This window comes from Sturnus vulgaris, chromosome 1 (assembly GCF_052056855.1).
Source record: "Sturnus vulgaris isolate bStuVul1 chromosome 1, bStuVul1.hap1, whole genome shotgun sequence".
Classification (NCBI taxonomy): Eukaryota; Metazoa; Chordata; class Aves; order Passeriformes; family Sturnidae; genus Sturnus; species Sturnus vulgaris.
Genome location: NC_142243.1, coordinates 18,326,931 through 18,350,211, shown reverse-complemented (window position 1 = coordinate 18,350,211; position 23,281 = coordinate 18,326,931). Strand labels below are relative to the sequence as shown.

General features: G+C 37.4%; 1 protein-coding gene across 1 annotated transcript in view; it reads right to left on the bottom strand.

Moving 5' to 3' along the window:
- DNAJC1 (DnaJ heat shock protein family (Hsp40) member C1) overlaps positions 1–23,281 on the bottom strand; it is a 108,551-nt gene continuing 85,270 nt past the window's right edge. Inside the window, exons 9-12 of the mRNA XM_014882147.2 lie at positions 15,183–15,302; positions 2,299–2,347; positions 1,372–1,850; positions 1–225 (exon numbers count right to left, since the gene is read on the bottom strand). Of these exons, the coding sequence (XP_014737633.2) occupies positions 157–225; positions 1,372–1,850; positions 2,299–2,347; positions 15,183–15,302 (717 nt within the window). The 3' untranslated portion in view covers positions 1–156. The remainder of the gene's footprint in view (positions 226–1,371; positions 1,851–2,298; positions 2,348–15,182; positions 15,303–23,281) is intronic.

Here is a 23,281-nt window from a genome sequence, read left to right as displayed (position 1 = left end):
AAATCAGGTAAGATTGTATAAGATTTATTAATATCTTCTTCTACTAAGGCACATGACGTATAGAAATACTGAGGTACAAAAATGCAATTTCCTGCATATGAGATTTAAAACCTCATTTTGACAAAGATGAGCTACATCTCTTCTTGCTCACAACATTCAGCTTTTAACCATTTTTTTCTTTTGTACCAGTTCAACAAGCAGCTTGTATCTTGCTATACACTCCTCCTGAAAGGAAACACAAAAGTATTATTCAAAGGTTGATATTTTAGTACTGCTTTAACTCTATACATGCTACTTTATTCTAGAAGAGCAGCTGGGTTCTAGGGGTTGTGTAGGGGCTTTTTGTTTGTTTGGGTCTGGGCTTTTTTGTTGTTTATTTTTTTGTTGGGTTTTTTCTTGATTGGTTGGTTAGTAGTTATCTTGTTTTAAACTTGCACACTGAATTTGAGAAATCTACATCTAGTGAAGAGGGGATTAGAAAAATGAACTTGCGATTTACATTTCTCAGTGGCTCATTTATCTGTTTGAAGAGCACACAAACCCAAGAAACAGTTGCCCAGTACTTCTTGACAATGACTGCAAGAGCAATTATGGAACTGCTGTATTGCCGTATCTACTTAAAACAGTTACTCTGGTGTGATGCACACTGCAGGCAGGTTAAGCCAAGCCTTTGAGGTCATTAATGCAGCATCTGCTGACACCAGAAACTGCAGAACTTCAGAGCCAGAGACGCCCAAGTCCTTCCCCACTGCACTTCCCGCTCCCTCACTGTGTTTGGCACAAATGTTACAGGGCTTTTCTGCAGCTACAATGGCTGAAGCAAGCAAACTAAGCTATCACAACTGTTAGGAAAATCTAGTACAGACCATCTATATCAATGATAATTAATGCTATTTTTAAAAATTCTACTTACAAAAAGAACATTAGATTGATTATTGAGCATTTAACACTTGCAGATGGATTACTTATTTTGTTTGTTCATTGAGATGGGTTGAGAAAGGTTTGTGAAAATATAAGGAAAGCAGTTCATCAACATTTGGTTACTAACTTTGAATCAGAATTTGTTTTAAAATCTAATTTTGTCCTGCAATTGAAGATCTGAAAGGCAGAGGAGAGGTAGGTATTTTAAATGAAACAGGAGTCATTTCAACATTTTCTGTATTAGATCAAACAAGCTGAAATAAATGGAAAAATGTTTTAAATAAGCAATAAATGTGACAGTAGTGCTCTTTAGGTCACCTGAGTCTGGACTGAGAGGCCAAGTAAAGGCCTCACTTTTCTATATGGACCCTCATTCTTAAGGTAATCATAAATTGGTACCAATATGTTTCCCCTCAATTTATTCTATAGTTCAGTCAAAACAAGTCATACCTTGCTTTTTCCAGGAACACATTTTGCTATTTTATCCCAGCGGTCTGATGTTCCCTTTGGATATTGCTGCAAGGCCATTTCAAGAAGTTTCTGTTGATTTTGAGTCCACAGTTCTTCTGGGGCACGGCTTTTCTCCCTTCTCCTGCTTTCATCATCACTCTCTTCCTCTTGCTCAGTGTTATCAAAATCTTTCTGACGTCTCCCTCTGCCCTTCTCTTCTGGTACCTCTTTTGTTGCCGGCGGAGCCGTTTCAGGTGCTTTGACAATTTTTCGTCTGCGGTGTCTAGTTTCACTTGCCATGGTCTCCTTTGGATCTGTCTGGATGTCCATCTGCTCTGATACAAGATTGTAGTTCCCATCCTCCTCCACTTCCTCTTCCCTTTCTCGCTGGGTGATTATGTGATCTGGCAGATTCACGTTGACTTTGAAATTTTTGGAATTGTGTGCCAGTGTTTTAAGCTCCGAGAGCCTAATGGTACCTGTTAGAAGCACTGCTGTTACACTTCTGAAAAAGTAAAACACCCCACAACAAGCAGGGAACTGCCCACAAATTAAAGGTTCTCAGAATGCTGCAGAGTGGACAAAAAACTCTTCTTGACTGACAGCTTAAGAAAACAAAATAGAGAAATCAAGGCATCCACTTGATCATCAAGGTGATGAACTTTGCCAATTAGGAGCCTATCTGATCTATGGGAAGTGCTACTAAATTCCCACACTGATATAAAAAAGAGCAACCTGAAGAAATGACCAAACCCCACAAAAAACAAAATAAGAAAGCCTGGGAGGATGTAGCTAAAGGGAAATGTTGTCTCAGAATACTTAGCAGTTTCTTTCCTCAAAGTAAGGCAGGGTTGCAAAAATCTCTCTGCAGAGCAGACTCAAAAAGGCACAGCTATCACCCAAACTCTAATTTTCATAAGGACACACCTGGTGTATGTGTAACAGAATCCTTCACCTGCTTGGCTTTCAGGGTAACCTGCATGAAAACAACAAAAATGAAGGACTATTAAAAAATTATATCATTGGGGGTACTGAAGAATTAATTATTACCTTACCACAAAACACCTACATTGAAGACACAGTAAATATGGTGAGGCTGTTGTTCTTTGTCTGCATTTGCTCTTATGTGGAGTTCAAACTGGCTTAAAGTAACCTTCTAGATTTTGCTCTTTCTAAACCATTCCTCGCTTATTAAAATAATATAACTACACATTTGTACACATATGTAAGCACATAAATGCTACACATTTCTATTACTATCACCATAATACACCACAGTTGATACTAAAATTTTATTTTCTTTCCTTATTAAACCCTAATTTTCTGGCCTAAAAATACTACAAGGATGGGGGGGGGAAAGAACCAAATGTGTTATCTTCTATATATTAGTTTCTCAGAACTGAACAAAAGAACAAAATAACCCGCATAGGTCTAGATGATAATACAAGTGGACAGGCATTCAGTCCCCAAACAAAAGGTCACAGTTTGACTGCCAAAGACCAGCAAGGACACCTTCTGAGTCCTGGTACTGCAGCAAAAGTTAGTACTGATAGTCCAGAGGATAGAGAGCTGCTTGATTCAACCTCTCCAGGTATACTGAAACCTCTGTCCTGGGAGAAAAGTAACACTAGTTTTAGCATTTTTGGATTTTTTTAGAGTAAAAAGTGATTGTTTCAGAATTTGTTCTGTTTGTAAGCCAACAAACAGGCTTTCTCCCCACCCAGAACAAGGAGTTTCCTCATGCCAAATTTCTGGATCACTACAGATAACTACATTTCTGGATCACTACAGACAACAAGCCAGGCTTCACTTAAAATTAAGATTATTTAATTACTTAGCATCTTTGTTATATAAAATGACCACAGAATTATAGAATGGCTTGGGCTGAAAGGGACCTTAAGGATCATCTGGTTCCAACCCTCCTGCCATGAAGACACCTTCCACTGGACCAACCAGGCCTTGAACACTTCCAGGCATCCATGACTTCTCTGGGCAACCTTTTCCAGTGCCCCACCACCCTCACAGTAAAAAAATTTCTTCCTAATATCTCATCTAAACCAACTTCCAGCCCTTTCCCCTTGTCCCATCACTGCAGGCACTTGTAAAAAGCCCCTCTCCAGCTCTCTTGTAGCTCCTTTTAGGTAGCAGCCTACAGTCCCAAATTCAGGTACCACAAAAAAAAGCATCTTAAAATGTAGTACTCAAAGAATTATGCAATCTTCTTAATTACTGAAAATGTTTGATGAATAGTAGATAACAATTTCTCTTTTTTTGCTTCTCTTTGAATGTGAGAACTTATTAAAAAAGCTAGAAATTGAAATCAAGTAGTCTGAACCACCCAAATCAAATTTAAAATGTGAAGAGGCAAACAATTGAATCAAACATGATACTACATGGGATGGGTTCTCTGTGCTCTCTGCTCTCTGAACCTGAGACCTCAGATGTTAACATCCATTTAGTGTAAGGTTTGTTGTAGTGTGCTGCCCAGAGCAAATATAAAAAATGCATCACTTACAAAGTCAGGAATTCCTCTGTGTGGGATTTATGGGATTTAACCACAATAGAAGTCATTTAGGTCTCCTGAGCCACAGCACAGACTTAACAGTTTTAGCTACCTAATGTTAACATTAACAATTATTCCTTACTCAGAGCAGCACTAGAGAGCAAACCTGCCAGAGCATTGTAAAGCCTTGTGCTGTGAGAAGAATGAAATATTAAGATTCAGGATTTTTGTTCTATTACAAGATTCATAAATGAGCACCTCAACAGTTAAAATACCTTGGTACCATCTGCTTCTAGTCTGGTCTGTTTGGTTCCTCCCACCCACCTTTCTGCCCACAAAATTGCAGCAGTTTGCTGTAAAAATAGGCTCATGCTGGATCTCCTTAAGGAAATGACAGCAAGACTTAACAAGGCAAAGTGGTCTATTTTCCCTACAAATTAGGCCTCATTTTCTGGGATGATTAAGTTCAAATGAAAACTCTGTGAACAATGAAATCCCAACTCTAATTAACCAAACCTTTATCCAGAGGTAGACATCTGGCACAGAAAACTCCAGTTTCTACTTTTGCAGTACGATACAGTTTTAATTGTTCAAAGAAAAATGTCAGAATACTGTAATATGAACAGATAATTTTAAGTGGCACTAACAGCTCTGGGATCTCTGTGATCCCAATTTTGAAACAACAGAAGGGATCTTCCTTGAAAAACACGATCCATTAGTAGAAATTGCCTTCCTTAAAAAGTTTATATTCTAAAATGATAGAAATTAAAATTCTTGTATTCCATCTCTAGCAGTGTCTCTACAGTACCAATGATTTAAAAGGCTGAGAGGAACGGAAATCATTCTTCACTGCTGAACAGAATGGATCCTTAGTGGTGTCCTGCTATGCATCTCTTAAATAGAAATCATGTTATATAAACTGGATTATAATAGATTATTTTCAAAAGAGGGAGAAGAATTTGCCATGCAAACAAGTAGCTTTTCAAGCTTCCTGCAATGACACAGTGGATTCATTGTAAATATGACAAGGCCCTATCTGTCTTTGTGTATTCCAGAAAACTGTCTCTAAACTATCTTGCCATCTCTAAAGTAGGTCTTTTAGAGATTTACAGCCTGCTCATAAGGACACGAAGGCAAGAAAAAGACAGGAGAAGAGATTCCTTGAATAAAATAGAGCAGAATGAATTGCCAGCAGACAGGTACCATGAGCTGCTGCCTCGGTGTCAACTGAGTTCAGTTTTCTCTCTGTTGAACCTCTGGCGTTTTCAGAGGTCAGCAATTATTATTCTATCTTTCAAGCTGAGACTACACGTGCAGCACAGACTTTGATTAGGAAGTGGTGCAAATCAGCTGAATTTCAGTTTTCTTTACAAGACAGGTGGCCCCAAATTCAGTTAGTGTATGTATCTCATAATAGATACAAATTTTGCTGCATGTTCCATCTAACTGGACTGGAATCTAAACTGTACCTCTCTGTTTGACCAATGAAGGATTTTGGCTTATTCCCAGATCTGATTGCATTTTGAATTTCCCCTTACATGCAAAAAATTCAGGAATAACAGTCTTTTCATAGGTTATCTTATGTTGGCCAGCTTCACTCATTATAGCTTGGCAAACCCAAGTATTAAGTTACTCCATTCTTCACATCTAATATTTCCAAGACTTTATCTTTTGAAGGCTTTATGATAACTGTTCATATTTTGATGGACTTTCAATTTGAACATTCACCAGGTAAGCTGGAAATAACAACTGTGTGTATGGTTTAGATACTGAAAATCTACTATTTCAAACATTGAACAAGCACCTTCAGTTGACATAAGTTTGACAACTCATCAAGCTTCCCACAGCTTTACTATCATCATTCACAGGTTACAGGGGAAGATTATTTGTCTATTATTATTTTTGTCAGCTTTCTTCTTCATAGGCATGTTTGCAAGTCCTTTTCCAGGTGCTATGTACAGTTCATGTTTACTCCAGCTCTGTTCACTGAGAGTTCAGGTATCACTTATTTAAGCTTCAGATTTATGTGTCCATCAGCCTCAACTGTCATTGTCATTCCAGATGCTGACACAGGGCAAGAATTGTTAACATGTCGGTATTAAACTGCTGAGGATTATTAGGAATCCAGCCTATGGAACATATGAAATTGTATTTCAATTTGATCTGTTGGAGTTTAATCATTGTTCTTGCCACTCAAATCTGCAGACTCTTCTGTTGCCTATTCCTCAATGCTTTTTGGCATCCTTAATATCAATTTAAATTTCCTCTCCAGGGCTGAATAGTGTTATTTACAAACTAGTTCTTAACTGGTTCATTAAAAATTCACTAAGTTATGCAACATAAGTTGCTCTATTGCTTTCTCTACTCAATTACTCATCATAGCTTGCTTATATAATAATATTACTTTTTCATTAGTTAACAGATAACATACTTGGAAAAACTTATTCAAAGTATGAAGCAGTTATAGAATACTCTCTTGTAGTTACTATTGCTATTTTTCCTGCATAATGCTTTAAAATGTATGTATATTAAATTATGAGTTTTATCCTGATGTGAGAAGGTGTGGTAAAAGCCTGCTGTTATTGACAACAGCTTTCACCAGAGTATCAGCCAACCCCCTTAAGAAATCCTGGGTCTGGGGACACCTTAAATAATAAGGATCAAGACTGTGAAATTGATTTAAAACAGAAGACAGAAGATCTCATATTCCTGCAAGTATTTGTACTGCTGAACAGACACACTGCATTATTTTATAGGAATCAACTTTAAATGTTGTAGTCCACCAGGGATAGCAGAAGTCACAAATAAAGTCAGATAATATCATGTACAGTGAAACAGATTTCCTTAGACAGATAAAGATGACAAAAAAAACCTGGATGCAAGCAATCAAATTGCTGGAGTAGAAATCAAACTATCTTACTATGGGACCTACAGAAAGAAACCACAGGAACAATTTGCTTCTGAGAACTCCCTTCTGAACTCAGTTTCAATAGCTCTTCAACTATAAAAAGATTCTATCGAAAGCAAGTGGGATTAGTGGGATGATTTTATGTGATGAAAGCCAGACAGAGCTGGTTTTCTCCTGTACTGCTAACAATTAGTCCAGATCACAAAGACTGGTTGCTACTTAACAAGACACCTAGCAGTAAAAAACATTCTTCATCATGACCATCCAGATGTTAAATCTCTTATTACCCTGGACACCTGCCACCTCTTTCAGATGGGACAATTGATACTTCAGAGATAAATAGGAAAAAAAAATCAGCTTAAAAACCTCTTAGATGCACAGGCAAAAGCAAATTTTGCTATCACATGAATGAGAGGGTACTTTTCACGCTGCAGGGAAGGCAGACATAAAAAAAGCACAGAACTATGACATACCTAGAGGGAAAACCCTGTAAAGTCAGGTACAGTGATCCTACTGGTGCTAAACAGAGAGACAGGACCCTTTTGCAAAAGATGAAGAGCAATTCCCCATTCTCATAGCAGCAGCCACCAGCCCACCAGCTCAGCTGAGCCCTCCAGCACCACCCCAGCCCAGCTCTGCAGGGCACACATGTGCCATTGAAGCCTTCACCATTCGCTGTCTCCTGGGAATCTTCTGTGGGCAACAACCTATCTAGGATAGCATTTTGACTAGGATTGCAGCAGATAGTCACAGAAGTACAAACCTCTTGGCTCTTGGGATCTAATGATATTTTGAGAAAATAACAGAAATTTTGAAAAAATAATTCTTCCTTTGTAGAGGAAGAAAATCTACATCTCTTGGCTTTCCAAATGTATATAAACTTCTTGCAAAGAAGGATGACCTTATGGTGCTATTGAATACAGGAGGGTCTGGTAACTTTTTTTATTCCTCTCAGCATCTTCCTGAGCAGAAGTTCTCTAAGTATTTACTAAAGATGTCATGATTTCTCAGCATTAACTATCAGAAATTTGCTCCCAGTAGCAGTCTTCTGCACCCAGTTGTTATCTTCCTGCATGCTCCCCGTCTAGTTATGCAATGAAAAAATGCCAAGATCTGTGGAATTACAGGAAAAAATAATGCGGAGACAGCCTGTGAGTAGTTGAGGTTACTATGAAGCAGTAATAAATTTCTGGAATCTTTGAGGCTAATTTGAGTTGTAATCACATTTTTTCTTACAGATACAGAAGGATTTTAATGCCTTTTCAGCTTTGTCAAAGTAGTAGGTTTTTACAGATCTATAGTTTTGTGGATCTTCCAGAACCACACATAACAACTTGCCAAATTTAAGGTTCTCCTCTTGTAACCAAAATACTACCTCCTGTACTGAATTGTCTTCCAATCTAAACAGCTTTTTTCATATCAGCCACAACTGTCTCTAGCACTGTTTGACTCAAGTCAACAACAATAATGAGCCATTCTTTTATTTCCATGTGACTCAGAATTTGTGGTTTTATACAATGACTTCCCTTTTAGACACTAAAAGAGCTTCTAAGATGGTCTTTCAGTTTTACCAGATTGGGGAAGCTTCAAATACTGAGGCATTGAGCCAAATCATTCTCCATTTTTCCAACTATCTTCATTTGTAACTTACAAGACCACTTGAAATAAGTATTTCAAATCAGATGTATCTTTGTTTTGGCACTTCTTGTAACAGTTAGCTTAGCAGAGTGTTACAAACTTTCCCAAAAGTTCGTAATGTAACTAATCTCTAGCCACTGTGTAGGTTGGATTTAATACTAACACAGCAAATGAGAATTTTAAGGACAACATTATTGCAAGAACTACAAAACATGTTATGAATTTAGCTGAATTTGCTTAGAATCACCAGTTGCAGCCAGCACCAATACAGTTTTCTTATGCTTATGACTTTGAAGCCATGTGTGATTCTGAACTTTGCCACAGCAACAGAAATCCCCAAGACAACTGTAAGTTTAATTATGAGGCAGTTTAAGATGTGGACTGCCAAAAAGGCTAATTTGACCTAAATCACCAGATGTAGAACTTTTTCCAGTTTAAGTCCCCAAACAGTTAATTTAAAGCAGCAAAAGAATTGCGCATTTTTTAGGACACAAGAGGAAGAACTTTGCAATTAGACTTGCAAAAATGCTGGGGACTTCATACTGTGCTTGTTTTCTGTCAGTTAAAATCCATGAGAGAGTCTTTAGCTCTATCCTATGCAGGAGAGGAGTTTGACTCAAATGACCACTGCAACAACTACTTGGACATGTTATTTTGTTACTGATGATGCAAAATGCATTACCTTTTTGACAGTCAGAAATTTGAATTCTGCAATGAAATTCAAATCCAGCTCACCGAGAGCTTTATGAGACATTAATTTATGCCACTCTATAAAAAGTTGCAGCATCACTGGCTTAACCCCTTCACAAGCCATCCATCTGGACCAAAAGTTGCTGCCCCACAGCCTTCTGTAAAAAAATGTTCTGGAAGAATATTTTCTTCTTCTGGAGAAGAATGTTCTGGTCATGCATTATGAGACAAAAATCCATTTTGTTTATAAGGGGCATTGTACTGCCCAATCCTGTAAAAATGGCAGGGGCAACTGTAGGGATGTACAGAAGAAAACTGTACAGTGAAAATACTGTGAGCAGCAACCACCTTTTCTTCCCTCCAAGTATCAACAGAATCACTCTGGTGTGTCTGTGGGATTAGACAGGTGTTTTGAAGACTTCACTCAGATTGAGGGATCTACATGACCTATATATTATCTAAAACCCATCTTAGATATTCATAACCTCTTTTGGACCTCGATCTAGGTCTTTATACTTCAATAAACAACTGGGAGAACTATTGATTACATAAATATATGCAAACTGCTAGGGGTGAATGTTTCAAAATATCCACAACTGGATTGCACTGTAACTGAGTTAACACAGACACAGTACACAAAATGAAATATAAAACATTTCAGTCTTAGGAAAACAGTTAATCTCCAGAAGCAAAAGACCTAATAAATTCATGAGCTCTTACATATGGACCATTTCTCATATAGATGTTTTCTTGTTAGCAAAGTAATAACCTTGCATTTGTCAAAAATAAGAAATCTATTTTACAATGGCATATAAAGTGTAATGAGTATGAACTCACACAGTCAGACTTACAGGCTGAAACTGTTGCTTGGGCATACAAGAGATATCACAAAATAAGCACCCACCCCCCCAAACCTTATGCTTTCAGGTTTCATGGTAATTCAGAATGTCTGCCACCTGGCTTTTGTTTGGCTGTCTACCTCAGTTTCTTCTATACAAGCAGCAAATCCCAATCAGTCTGTTTTTGCAACACAAATGCATGAGATTAGTGGCTGCAGGAGCAAACAGAATCAGTTTAAATCCTGTAAGACAAGTGAATGATATTACTTCACAAGTATGAAATCTGAGATTGCTTTGCCTTTAATTTAAAAAACCTGTACCTAATAATCACATTAAAGTCTGTTTGGCATGCCAGACAGCTTTTACTTCCTCTATTATTTTTACAATTTGAACGTCCTTTGTAGTTACTGAAATTAATTTATGCCTTTCAGCAAATATTTTTTTTAAACTTTTTATCTATAAAGGTTGGTATTGTCAAGCACAATATACTTCTATAATTTCACATCTAAGTGCTTTTTCTCAATTTTTTGAATTCAACAAAAGCTGACAATCATTATTATAAATCTTCATAAGGCTTAGCATTTGTCAAATCAAACAGTATAATTTTTGCAGAAATAGTAGTATTGCAACTCCACTCCATTCATTATTTATACTATGTTGTAGAGTGTTGTAGAGTCCTTAGGAAATTCAAACATAACTTTTTTATTTTGTTTTAAAAGGTCAATTATTTCCTTAAGTACCGGCAGACAGGAATGAGAACTAACCCTGGAGCAACAAATTCAGCAAGGAAAATGGGTCAAAGAACAGATGTTTGGAGGATGACAGAGAGCAGTGGTACAGGTAACCAGGTCAGCAGGCAGGAATCCTGATTAGAGTAAACTGAACTCCATTTCCCTTTCATAATCAAAATACTTGAAAACCTAGTTTACAATAACAGCCAATTGCAATAAAAATTACTTAAAAAGCTGCAGAAGCTTTCAGTTGTGAAAGCAATAAGATTTCATTATACTAAGCCAGCTAAAAACCATCTTTATAGGGAAAGATTGCTCAATTCCCTATATGCATATACTGAAGTGACAATTATCAATTTAAATAATTAAACATACTGATAAAGCCAGCACAACTTAACCTCATCTATTTTGGGTCGATTAGTCATTGGCTGTTAAAAGATGTCTTCCTGAAGAAAGACAAGATAAACATGTCCTCCATTCACCATGACAGAAGTTAAGCAGTAACTCTTCTTACAATATGTCTGTACCACGGCTGCCAGCCTATCCTAGCTCTGAGGTGAAAAGCACAGGAATATGCTGCAAAGATATTTATGCTGGTATCACATGAGGCAGCATAAATAGAGACAGTGGAGCTGAATGAGCTCAGGGATACTACAGCATGGAGGTAGCTGTTTATTGCTGGATTTTGGCTGGCACCTTCCCAGCAGCCTGCATCACACTGGGTGGATGTACTTGTTTGGACAGGGAACCTGGTAGACATACCCATATAATGGGCCTTACAGTAATCCTTATTTAGGCTGTGCTTTGGGAAATAACAAACTAAATGTCTACAAAACGCCAACTTGAATAGTAGTAGACAAGAAAAAAAGCTAAAGGAACACTATTAGGAATTACTGAATTTAAGAAGTCAAGCTAAGGTATATGCAGTGATTACTGACCAACTATGGTGACTATCTGGCTTTAATTCTACGTTTTTAAAAGTGAATTCACACATGCTTCCAATTGTAGGGAAGGGTTTGTTTCCTCCCCTTTTCCTCCCAGATAGCTTGCACTTGCTAGTGTAATCATAGACCATATGAAGAGAAAGACCTAACCTCAGGCAGAACAACTATATTGATGTTTTTTCTTGCAGATGTTTGTGTAACCTGTTCTTAAAGGCCCACAAATACAGAGACTCCACAGCAGCTTATTCGACTGCTTTATCATCTCCATTGCAATTCTTTGTCCTTCAGTGTCTAACTCTGCAGCCTCTGATTAAATCTGAGGCAATAACTTCATACCCTGTAAAACGAATACAGTGGACAAAACCCTTCCTCATTATGGTTTTCTTTTCATATAGTTGAGTACTTATATTCTCAGTTCGGTTTTTTCTTTTTTTTTTTTAGTTCAACAACATGAATTCCTTCACCACCTTTCCTTGTAGATAGCATTTTAAGAACCTATTATCCTCATGTGGATTTTTTCTATCAAACTAAAATGTTTAAGTGCAATACTGAAAACCATAAACAAACAAAGGATTTAGTAAGTTAAAACAACACAATGAAGCTGAAAAGTTCAAAAAAGTCAAGAAGTTCAAAAAAGTTCAGAAAAGTCTCCTCAAGTCGCTGCTTCACACTGCTTAAAAATGGCAAGTGGAAACAGTTGGATGTAGTAGGAATTTATTTCTTTAAAAAAAGAATAAATTTAAGACAGAATTTCTTTGGGGTGTTTAGAGGGAGTGAATTTCATTGATGCTCTTCTGATATATATGAATAGTTTCAGTTTATTCTTTAAAGAGTTTTGAGATTTTTTTCTAACTTTTTTTTTTCCCTGTGGAAGAAAGCTTTGAGACAGAAGCAACAATGGAGACAGCATTTTGGACTGGGTTACTCTGAACTATTTTTATTAATACCTATTTAGCTAATCTACTATTAAATAAGGTTTGAATGCATAAATTCCCTTGGAAACAAGCACATTGTACCTTATCAATCCTTTCTGTCATAATTCTCTAACTGTCAAAGGAAAACCAAGCCTTACTGCTCTTGATGCTTTGCAGGAAAAGAAGGAAGCAGACACTAATCTCAAGTTTTTAAAAAATATTTCCTATACTAGAAAATATTAGAAAACCAAATTCAAATTCGTCCTTGAATGTTTTTCTATTTTAAGACCCAATGCATTTGCTAGATAATACATACTTCAAACCCTCTCTGGCTTGACTCCTGTTAAACCAGCTGTAAGCAAGGCATTCCCTACCTCTGCTACACAAGCTGTTTCAAAGCAGCACCTTGTACACCAAAACTTCTCTCCTTGCCCTGCTCCCAGCAGAAACAGGGAACAGCTGTTTGGGCAGCAAATGCTGCCTGCTCATGCAAACACCTTTTTTACTGCACACAAAGTTTAACAACCCAGAAGTTTCTCCTGCAGCTTCACCATACCATTTCTTATCTAATTATGGTGCTGCCCAAACAAAGTAAGAATCCTTGCTATAAGTTGAGATTCTATGTTATCTTCAAGAAATATACAGGATAAGTTGAACATCTTATTGAATATTGAAATCTTACTGAATGAATATATCTGAATTACTCTATAGTTTCACCATTTCTAGTACTGATGCAGTAACAATCTGAGAGCCAAAGAAGTTCTCATGAAGCTTTTGTTTAAAACATTCATTTTGTAAAACATTCGTTTTTGTTTCCTTGTAATACCTAATTGCTGCAATTCTGTGTAATGCAATGATAAAAGTAGCAGAAACTCTAATAGTCAGTTTGTGCCAAGAAACATGACCTAGCATTAGCAGCAGTTGAAAATTTTTAGAGAAATAAAAACTTGTGTGGAGAACAATTACATTAATAATATAGTTGCAGGATACTAGAAATAAAAGGGATTACACTCAGACCTTTCTCCACACATAAAAATCCTGGAAATCCCGTTTTTCATACAAGAAAATGACAGCTCTTAGAACAATCACACTTCTTTCATTTCTCCTTCCTACTGACTGAAACAAAACAGCAAGTTGCTGAGGACCTCTCATCTAATGGAAGAAACAAGTGAGCTTTGCTTTTTTCTTTCCAGTACTGGATATGTGCAAGTATGATGGCCAAATATATTATGCAAAGTATTCTAAATATACCCAAGTCAAGGAATAAAGCAGACAGTGGGTGCAAAAGGCAATCTGAAGAGAGTGTTAGTTTTGTGATGGATGTATGTAGAACCATTCCACATGTCTGTACTATCTGTATCAAGATAATCCAATTTTCCAAACCTATCTCCAAAGCTCTTTGCAATGAACTCTGTATACTACCAATATATGTGAAATATTTTTGCTGTTAATATCAATAAAATGTAGCATCTTTTTAAGAAAATCACTCCACAGTTCAGTGTTGTGAGTACTTCAAGAAATATAATAATACTGAACACAATAAACTTTAAAAACCCTAATTTAATTTGATTAGCTAGTTAGTAACTTCTTGCTTACATACACTATTTTGCAAATAATGTATTGCTCTAAAATTAGTATAGTGCAAAAAACTTATTTTTTTAGTACATGTATCAGAACAGTATAGGTGCATTAAAACTTTAAAAGCAAGTTCTAAAAATATATTTTTATGATTATATCAACAATTAAAAAAAATCTAAGAAGTACACAGATTTCCCAGAGGGCTTTCATATTTCACTGTAGTCAGTGGTTTTGTTTCCTATTATTTAAGATAATTCCTGAAATATGATAAATAAAGAACATCTAATCTCAAAATGTACATGAACAGATTCAAACATTATTCTTATTAACCCCTACAGAGCCTATAAAATAGGGTCAGCTGAAAGGGCTTTCAAATGGTCCTCAGCAGACACTACATCATGTTCTAGTGATCTATAGCTTGAAAAGGAAAAGTCTTTTACAGCCTAGCCCCTAAGGGTTTTAAGATCATAACACTTACAAAACATAAGTACAAGCTTGCTTTGGTATCTGGTACATACTATAAAATATAAATTAACAAGGACATGAATTATTTTACATAATATAATTTTTAAACATGCTATAATACAGAAAAAGGCACTGAAATAGTATCATACACATTACTTGTTCTAAAATTTGTAAAGATATTTCTGCTTAATTAATGGAAACCACCTGTCTAAACACCATTAGTTCATATGCATTTTTTAAGGACTGGCTTGAAATAGAGATGTAATCTTTAACCAAGTCACACAAACATTCACTTGCAGTGAAAGGAGTTTGCTACAAAACCTGCAGTGCATTGTTTTTCTGCTGTTGGGTTACAGTAGCTGAAGTTTGTAAGCACCAGAATCCCCCATCCAGCTGATCAGTTACAGCTGTTAATTGTGGAGGGAGAGACTGGCTGACATCTGCTTCTTGCATAGTTAGTTAATGGTTCACTTCCAGGTCCTAAAAGGATTGTAGCTTCTCTCAAAAGACAATGTCAGCCCCCATATACGTCTGCCTTCTACACTGCCTGTCTTGTTCTGGTTTGTCATCCTCTACACAATGCAAATCTGAGTGAACTCACATCTGCCACTGATCGACCCAATTCGTGAGCAATCTTTTCCCATCGACCGGGGGTCCCCCCTGGGAACTTAACCATACTTCTTGTCAGCTGGCTCAGGTCCTCCTCTGTCCATTCAGGTGCCTGTAAAACATTTGTATAACATTCATTACACTGGAATATTGGACATTTATTTGCAAGGTAATATACGGACAAAAAAAAAAATCTTTAAACAAATTAATCTAATAATGTAAAATAAATAAATCTTGGCATCTTCTCCGTGTCTTGTTGCTGAAAATGGATAAAAACAATAGACCAACAGTAAGATACAAAAACTCCTGAACACTCAAAAAATTGCACTTTGTCTATTATGTAGACTAACACATTTAATTTCTATTAACTTTAATACAGCATACATAACACAACACTATAAAATGCAGTAAAGATCATATTCAACAATACTTTTATTAGATTATAGAGTTATGCAAAAATTAGGTGGGCTCAAGTCCAATAAGAACATAATCTGACTACTGCCGTAAAAGACAACAATCCTGCAAATCCATGAGCAACAAAAGGAGAGCTAAAGACAATCTCCATCCTCTTCTAGACACAGGCAGAAACAATGACACAGGATAAGGAAGAGTGAGGTAATTCATATCTCCCCTTTGCCTCAGCATTTAATGAAAAGACCCATTGGTCTCCATGTACCCAGTCCCTGCCCTGGAAGATAGAGCACAACGAAGCTCCCATAATCCAAGCAAAAATGGTCACTGACCTGACACACACAGGTCCACGGGGCTGGATGGGATCCATCCAAGGCAACTGAGGGAGCTGAAGGAAGTACTCACTGAGTCCCTTTCAAACATTTACCAGCACACCCAGCTGACTGGGGAGGTCCCAGTTCACAAGAGGTTTCCAAATGCAATACCTATCTAGAAGAAGAGTTAGAAGGAAGATCTAGGGAACTATAGGCTTGTCAATCTGACCTTCGTGCCAGGGAAGGTCATGGAGCAGACCCTCTTGAGAGCCATCACATGTGCAGGACAGCCAGGGCATCAGGCCCAGCCAGCACAGGTTTGTGAAAGGCAGGTCCTGCTTGACTGACCTGATCTCCTTTTCTATGATGACACACTTAGTGGATGAGTGAAAGGCTCTGGATGTGCCCACCTGGACTTTAAGAAAGCTTTGGACACCATTTCCCACAGCATCTCCTGCTCATGGCTTGGCCATGGCTGCTCTGTTGGATGCACAGAGAACTGTTGGCATGGCCGGGCCCAGAGGGTGCTGCTGAATGGAATTACATCCAGTGCTGCTCCCCAGGGCTCGGTGCTGGGACCAGTTCTGTTTAATATCTTTATCCATGATCCATGTGAGGGGATGGGGGACACCCTCAGGGAGTTTGCAGACACACTGAGCAGGGTGGGAGTGTTCATCTGCTGGAGGGCAGGAAGGCTCTGCAGGGCCATCTGGACAGGCTGCATTGATGGCGACAGGCCAGAGGTCTGAGCTTCAACAAGGCCAAGTGCTTGTGCCTGTTCTGCCCTTGGGTCACAACAACCCCTGCAGTGCTACAGGCTGGGGCAGAGTGCCTGGGAAGATCCAAGTTGGAAAAGGTCCTGGGGATGCTGGTCAACAGCAGCTGAACATGAGCCAGTGAGTGCCCAGGTGGCCAAGAGGCCAATGGCATCCTGGCCTGGATCAGCAACAGCGTGGCCAGCAGGAGCAGGGCAGTGACCATCCCCCTGTACTCAGCCCTGCTGAGGCCACACCTCAAATCCTGGGTTCAGTTCTGGGCCCCTCAATTCAGGAAGGGCATTGGGGTGCTGGAGAGAGTTCAGGGAAGGGCAATGGATCTGGGGAAGGGTCTGGAGCACAAGCCTGATGAGGAGCAGCTGAGGGAGCTGGGGGTGTTTAGCCTGGAGAAAAGGAGGCTCAGGAGAAACCTTATTGCTCTCTGTAACTACACGAGATAGGAAGCTTTGGCGAGGTGTGGACTGGCCTGTTTAACAGGAAATAAGATCTAGGACAAGAGGAAATGGCCTCAAGTTGTGCCAGGGGAGCCTTAGATTGCATATTAGAAAAAGTTTCTTCGCCAAAAGGGTTTTCAAGCATTATAACAGGCTGCCCAGGAAGTGGTGGAGGTATTTAATAAAAGACCATGTGAACGTGACACTTACTGGGCTTCATAGTGCTGGTATAATGGTTAGAGTCAATGATCTGAACAGCCTTTTCCAACTTAAATGATTCCATGATTAAATCACAATTTAAGACACAAAGTTTTAAACCTTTACTTAATTGCCTATCTAATATTGTTTCAGTAAAAACATGGAGAATATCTCCATTTTGACATATTAAAAAAGCGTCAAAATGAAACAGAACAGTCATTTTAGCTTTTTGTCACTGTTACCATCCTGTGTTTTAGCATTCTAGAATGAACCAAAAACGAAATCTGTTGACTTTAATATTCCATCAAGACAATTAAACAACACCCCTCCCCCCTCCCTAAAATGCAGTTATGCCACAAAACCAGACCGGATGCTTCTACTACCCAATAACCAAAAGATATAAAAATGTTTTACTCTAACTACATGCCACGCTGTTAACAATGACTGTCTTCATAACGGCCAAACAGAAGTGAACAAAGCAAGGAACACACAATTAGAGCAGTTTAAGGCATGAAATCGCGGTTGCCTCAGAAGGCAAAATGCAGTAACCATCTTTGACATTTGCAGCATCTTTGGCAATGACTGCAGAGCCAAATCTCTGTTATCATCAGCAGTTTGCCATTTTCTATATTTTTAAGGAATTCTTTATGACATACCTCTTCTAATCACCATTTCCGATAATGAACAGGCACATATCAAGCGGTTTGCATTACAGAGCCATCAGCACAGAACAACAGTCAGAGGTGAGTGACCCCAGGGACCATCTCCACAACTACAGCAAAGCTTCTCCCTGACACTAATCCTGCCTGTCATTCTCCCACTGTGCTCTAACCACACTGACATCCGCCCGCTGCACTGCAAGCTTAACGGGGCCCTTCCTGACTTTTTACTGTCTCCCCCAATCAATGGTTCAAGCGTGCTCTTTTCACCATGTCCAAATGGCAGCTTCACTCATAATCAAAGTGCATTGCTCCCGTTAAAGGGCTTCCCGAAAGGCTTCACCATTTGCATTCATTTGCAAAGCAAACTACTTTTATTCACTTTGTTCTGCTATCAAGAGTGTTCCCTGAAGCAGATAAATTGGCATAAATACAACCTGCCACTTAAAAGACAGTAAATAATAGCCAATAGTAGCAAGGATTTTATCAATCGTCCTGGTTTGGATCCATGTAGTCCTTTATTCAATGCTGAAAGCCTCAAACATTCATAGTTTTTAATACAAGAATAAAATGTATTACCTCTGATGATTCAAACACAAGACGCTTAAGTAACTTGTGTTTATGTGAGAGATCTCACACATGCATTGCTTGCATTATACAGTTACACCCCGGCCTACAGAAGAAATGACATACATAGAAAATTCTCCACATTGCAAAATAGCCTTATTACTTTTACTGGTTTAAACAAGTTAATTTACTATATACCTTTATCACATTATACTCCACATAGATATTGTATATGAAAATATTTCTCAGGGATTTTTGTAAAGAAAGATTTCCAGTGCCTAATGTTCTACTTATAAAAATTCTTATCACTATAATTAAAATAATGAATTCTTCTAAAGTGTCCTGGCAAAAAGCCTTTTGTTAAAAAAACAGCCAAATTTCATAGTTCAAAATTAGGGTTAATATGCAGTTTACTGAAATTTTCCATTTAATTGGTACTAAAACTTGGTGGAGGTTTTGTTTGTTTGTGTTTTTTTTAAAAAATAGATTCACAGCTACAATCACAGCTATTCTGTCTTACCATATCCAAAGCATATCTAAGCAATTACACGTAGAAATCAAGATGATCTTTCAGTGATATACAGATGTCGTAAGATTTCTGCTAAGTTCTATTTTCAGACTTTTTTGTAAGCTTTGATTTGTGCTCACAGTTTTGCTAATCACTTGTAAATATTACAGAACTCTTGAGGTTATCTTCCTAAAAAATGGACAAAACTACAATAATTCTATAGATCTGTAGTTAATTACACAGCTATTCAGGGCACACGAATTCATTAGCTACATTAAAATATCAACTTCTTAGTCTTATTTCAAGCTGACAATAATTTTAGAATGTGAAGATCTAAAACATTTCTAAACTTGGAAAATCTCTGGCTTTTTTTTTTTTTATTTTTTTTTTAGAAAATCCACTCTCAAAAGCAAAAGCTGTAAAGGAGCTTTTGTGAATTTGCAATTCCTCAGCAACAGTTAATTGTGTCTTTAGATGCAACAGCGCCTACTGTGATCCAAGTACTACAAGCAGCTACGAGGGTGGTCATGGTGTGAATGTATTCTCCCTGTTCTAATCTGTAGCCAACTGTAACTGCGAGAGTCAAATGAATGCATAAACATACTGCTTTGTCACCTAAAACCATGTGTGTCCAATATTACTGAAACACTGGGCCAAAATTCATCTCTACAGTAAAGCAGTGGAAGACACCACATGGTGAGGGGACAGCTGTTGTTACTATACAAGCATTCAGATTTTGCATCCAAAAAGCCCCATTCTGGGATTAACTCTCCATACTGAATACAAAATTAAAAGTAGAGAATTATGGTCTAAAGTCTTTAAAATGAAAATAAGCTACAAGTGTAGATATAAAAAAATTCATAGCATTCCCATAAATAATAATCCTTTCGCGTGATTTATCGTACATAGCTGGCAATATTGAGGGATTAGTTCACTCAAACCACTATGCACCTTCTATAGAAAAGAAATATGAATGCGGTTTATTGTTCAGAATCACTCTTACATGTGCATCTGCACTTGGCAATTCCATCCTACCTCTTTCAGCATGACAGTTTTACACTATTAGGATTTTTTAAAATATGAGCAACGCTATTTTCAATTACATTAAAAGCAAGTTTTTAGACAACAAAGCATTTCTTGTCAAGATAAGCGTGACTCGTTTAATCCTGTTAATAAGTATAAAACTATATATGCTTTTATTGATAAAATGGGAAAGTGGCTGGTATTTGAGAGTTTTTAAGAAAACTTTCAGTCATTTGCAGTACCTTGACATGGAAATAATTTGATTTTTCTAGATTAAATTTTTAGATCTAAAATTTAGATCATTTCTTCCCGTCATCAATATACTGTATATTCAATTAAAATCACTGTTGTATGGAAGTTTGGCTAACGTTTCAATCTATGTAGAACTTTGTGCTACACTTAATTTAACTTTGGTGATTCACTGATTTTGAGCACATCTAGTCCATGATCTTCCAAATAAAACATGAGGCAGCATCTATTTAAAAATACCTATACAAATATTTTTAGACCAAGGGTCCTAGTAAAACTGTGGACAATTTTGCAAATCAGAAAACATTTAACCTACTAGATGGCAGTGTTTTGGTCCAGTAACTGAGGAACAGAATGTGAACGTTTTCCTGATTTAATTTTTTGCTCATAATGTCTTATTTTTATTACAATATTCTTATATATTGTTACAATTTCGTGCTTTACCTGTAAGAAGTCTGAAGTCAGCCTTGTTTTATCTAGTCTAATACACATTTGGCATTGTGATCTAGCTGTAACTGAACACAAAAGGTCTTGCTGTAGTTCTAAAGATCTGTTGTGAAGCTCTCAAGATCAGCTAAAGGGTATTAATGACCTGAACTCATATTCAAAGTCACATGTTCATATATAACCCTTTGGTCCTTCAAAGCTCTTACTCACATCCAACTTTCACTAGTACTGCTTTTATTAGGCGAGCCAACAAAAAGACAGCTATGGTGTTTCAGAGCAATGGTCAAAGCAGGTCAGTAAGCTCATCATTTGTGCTTAAGGAGTGCAGCAGCAGAAAACTTTGTGATAACAAGAAAGATTATGTTTCTCATTCATTCTTTCCAGTCCCACCCTGCTCTGAAAAAACAGGGACCATATGCACATATGGGAGTTAGATGAAGGCAAGCATATAGGTTACCTACACTTCCCCTAATATTCTCCCAACTCCAATTATTTTCATCTCAACCTGATATATTTTATCTATTTAGATTTATTTATCTCAATCTGGTTTTCAGTTTTTTCCAGTTTTCAATGAAACTAAGTAAACTTCCTGGATTTGCAACATCATGTTCATGAGGAGCAGCACGTATCTGCTACTCACTATGTAAGAATTTAAGAATTCAGCTTATTTTGTGTTTGAACCTGGCTCCCACTAGCTTTGATGACATTTGGCTCTTGGCTTTCAGAGAGTCACCTCCAAATAGTCTGCATCTACTGACTGCCATGTCACTTAACAAATTTGTTCAAAATACTCCTGAAGAATATTCTTCTCTAAGTTGACTCTTTCTGGCTAAAGAGGTCTGACCTACTCAGCTGTAAAGCCATGTTACACATAATACTTCCCACTATGCCTTTTTCTAAACCACCTGCAATGCCATTGTAACCAACCTCTTTGAAATGAGGTACCAAACTGCACAGAACAGGATTAATGTTAAGTTATACAGTGGAATGTGATTCTTCTGTTTTGCTCTCCATTATTTTCTTAATAATTTCTGACAATTTGCATTGGTTTTTGGAATGATCCTGAGCTGATGTTTCCAATGAAGCCAGCTCTGATAACTCCTCAAGGATCAAGGTCAGCCCAGAGCTCATTATCTTGTGCATGAAGTTTGGACAGTCATCCACTGTATCAACCTTTGCATCACTAAGTATTTATATACTCGGAAATTCTTCTGCTATTTTGTTGCCCAAGTAGTCAAACTCCTAAGATCACTCTGCAGTTCTTCAGTGTTTGTTCTCATGTTCACTGTTCCACACAACACTGATAAACTCACATACATATTGATAAACTCTCTCACCTCAAGAATCATCTCTTTACCATATTACCATCTTCACTATATGAATACATTGAATAGCAAAATTCCTAGCAGAAATTCAGCCAAACTTCACTGCTCTATTGAAAGAATCTTGCTCTATTGAAAGAGATATTTATTTCTACCCTCAATTTCCCATCTTTTAATTAATTATTTGTCAGGGAAATAGCCTTTCTCTTATTCCATGACTGTTTTCTTTCCTTAGAAAACTATGAGCCTTTTCAAACCCTTCTGGAAAATAAACAGGCATTATCAATCAGATGACCTTCTCCCTGCATGTTTGTTAAACTTTCTATGAAGCACAAAGGGTTTAAGGCAGGACTTCCCATTATAGAAACAATGTTCAGGACTCCCTGCAGGTCATATTTACCTGATGCTCACGAATTCTTCTCTTTGTATCAGTTTTTTCAAGTTTTCTCTAGTTGTTGAAAGTACAGGCCTGTAAAGCTCCCTGAATTCCAGTAACAACTTAATAAATATGCAGAATGACACATTTGCCATTTCAGTCCCCAGGCACCCATGAATATAAACAGTAACTTGAATTATTTAATCCTTAAATTTTCTTTGAACTCTGTGTTGCACATCCTCTGGTCCCAGTAACTTAAATAATTTAATCTTAAACAATATATTACAGAGGTTTAAAGGAACATTAGTTTTAGAATTTTTCAAAGCAACTACATGTAAACATGAAGATATAAGTAACTGTCTTCTCTTATAAAGTTGTCAAAATAATAACCTAACCAAAACCATTTTTTGTTTATACTATTCCTTAGACAGGAACGCCTTTGGCATTAAGAGCATTAAAATATAAAACAATATACATAAGTAGACAACAGCACCTAGAGTAGAGTGAGATCCTAAGAACAGAACATGAAGTTTCATCTGCCTCAGTATCAGATCTTCCACATGCAGCAGCAAATATTTTAGGACAGAGATTCTATCCTCACAGCTGTCCCCAGCACGGATTAGCGACTTCCTAAGCATGAAGTTGAATCCATTTTGGTTACAAAGCCAATGATGAAGTTGTCCACTCTCCTCATCCCACTTTTGTTCTAAATCAACATCATAAGCTGGCTTTCTACACATTCAGTTTCTCTTACCATACCCTGATGCCTTTTCATTTCTCTGTCCCATATATTTCTGCTGTGCTCTA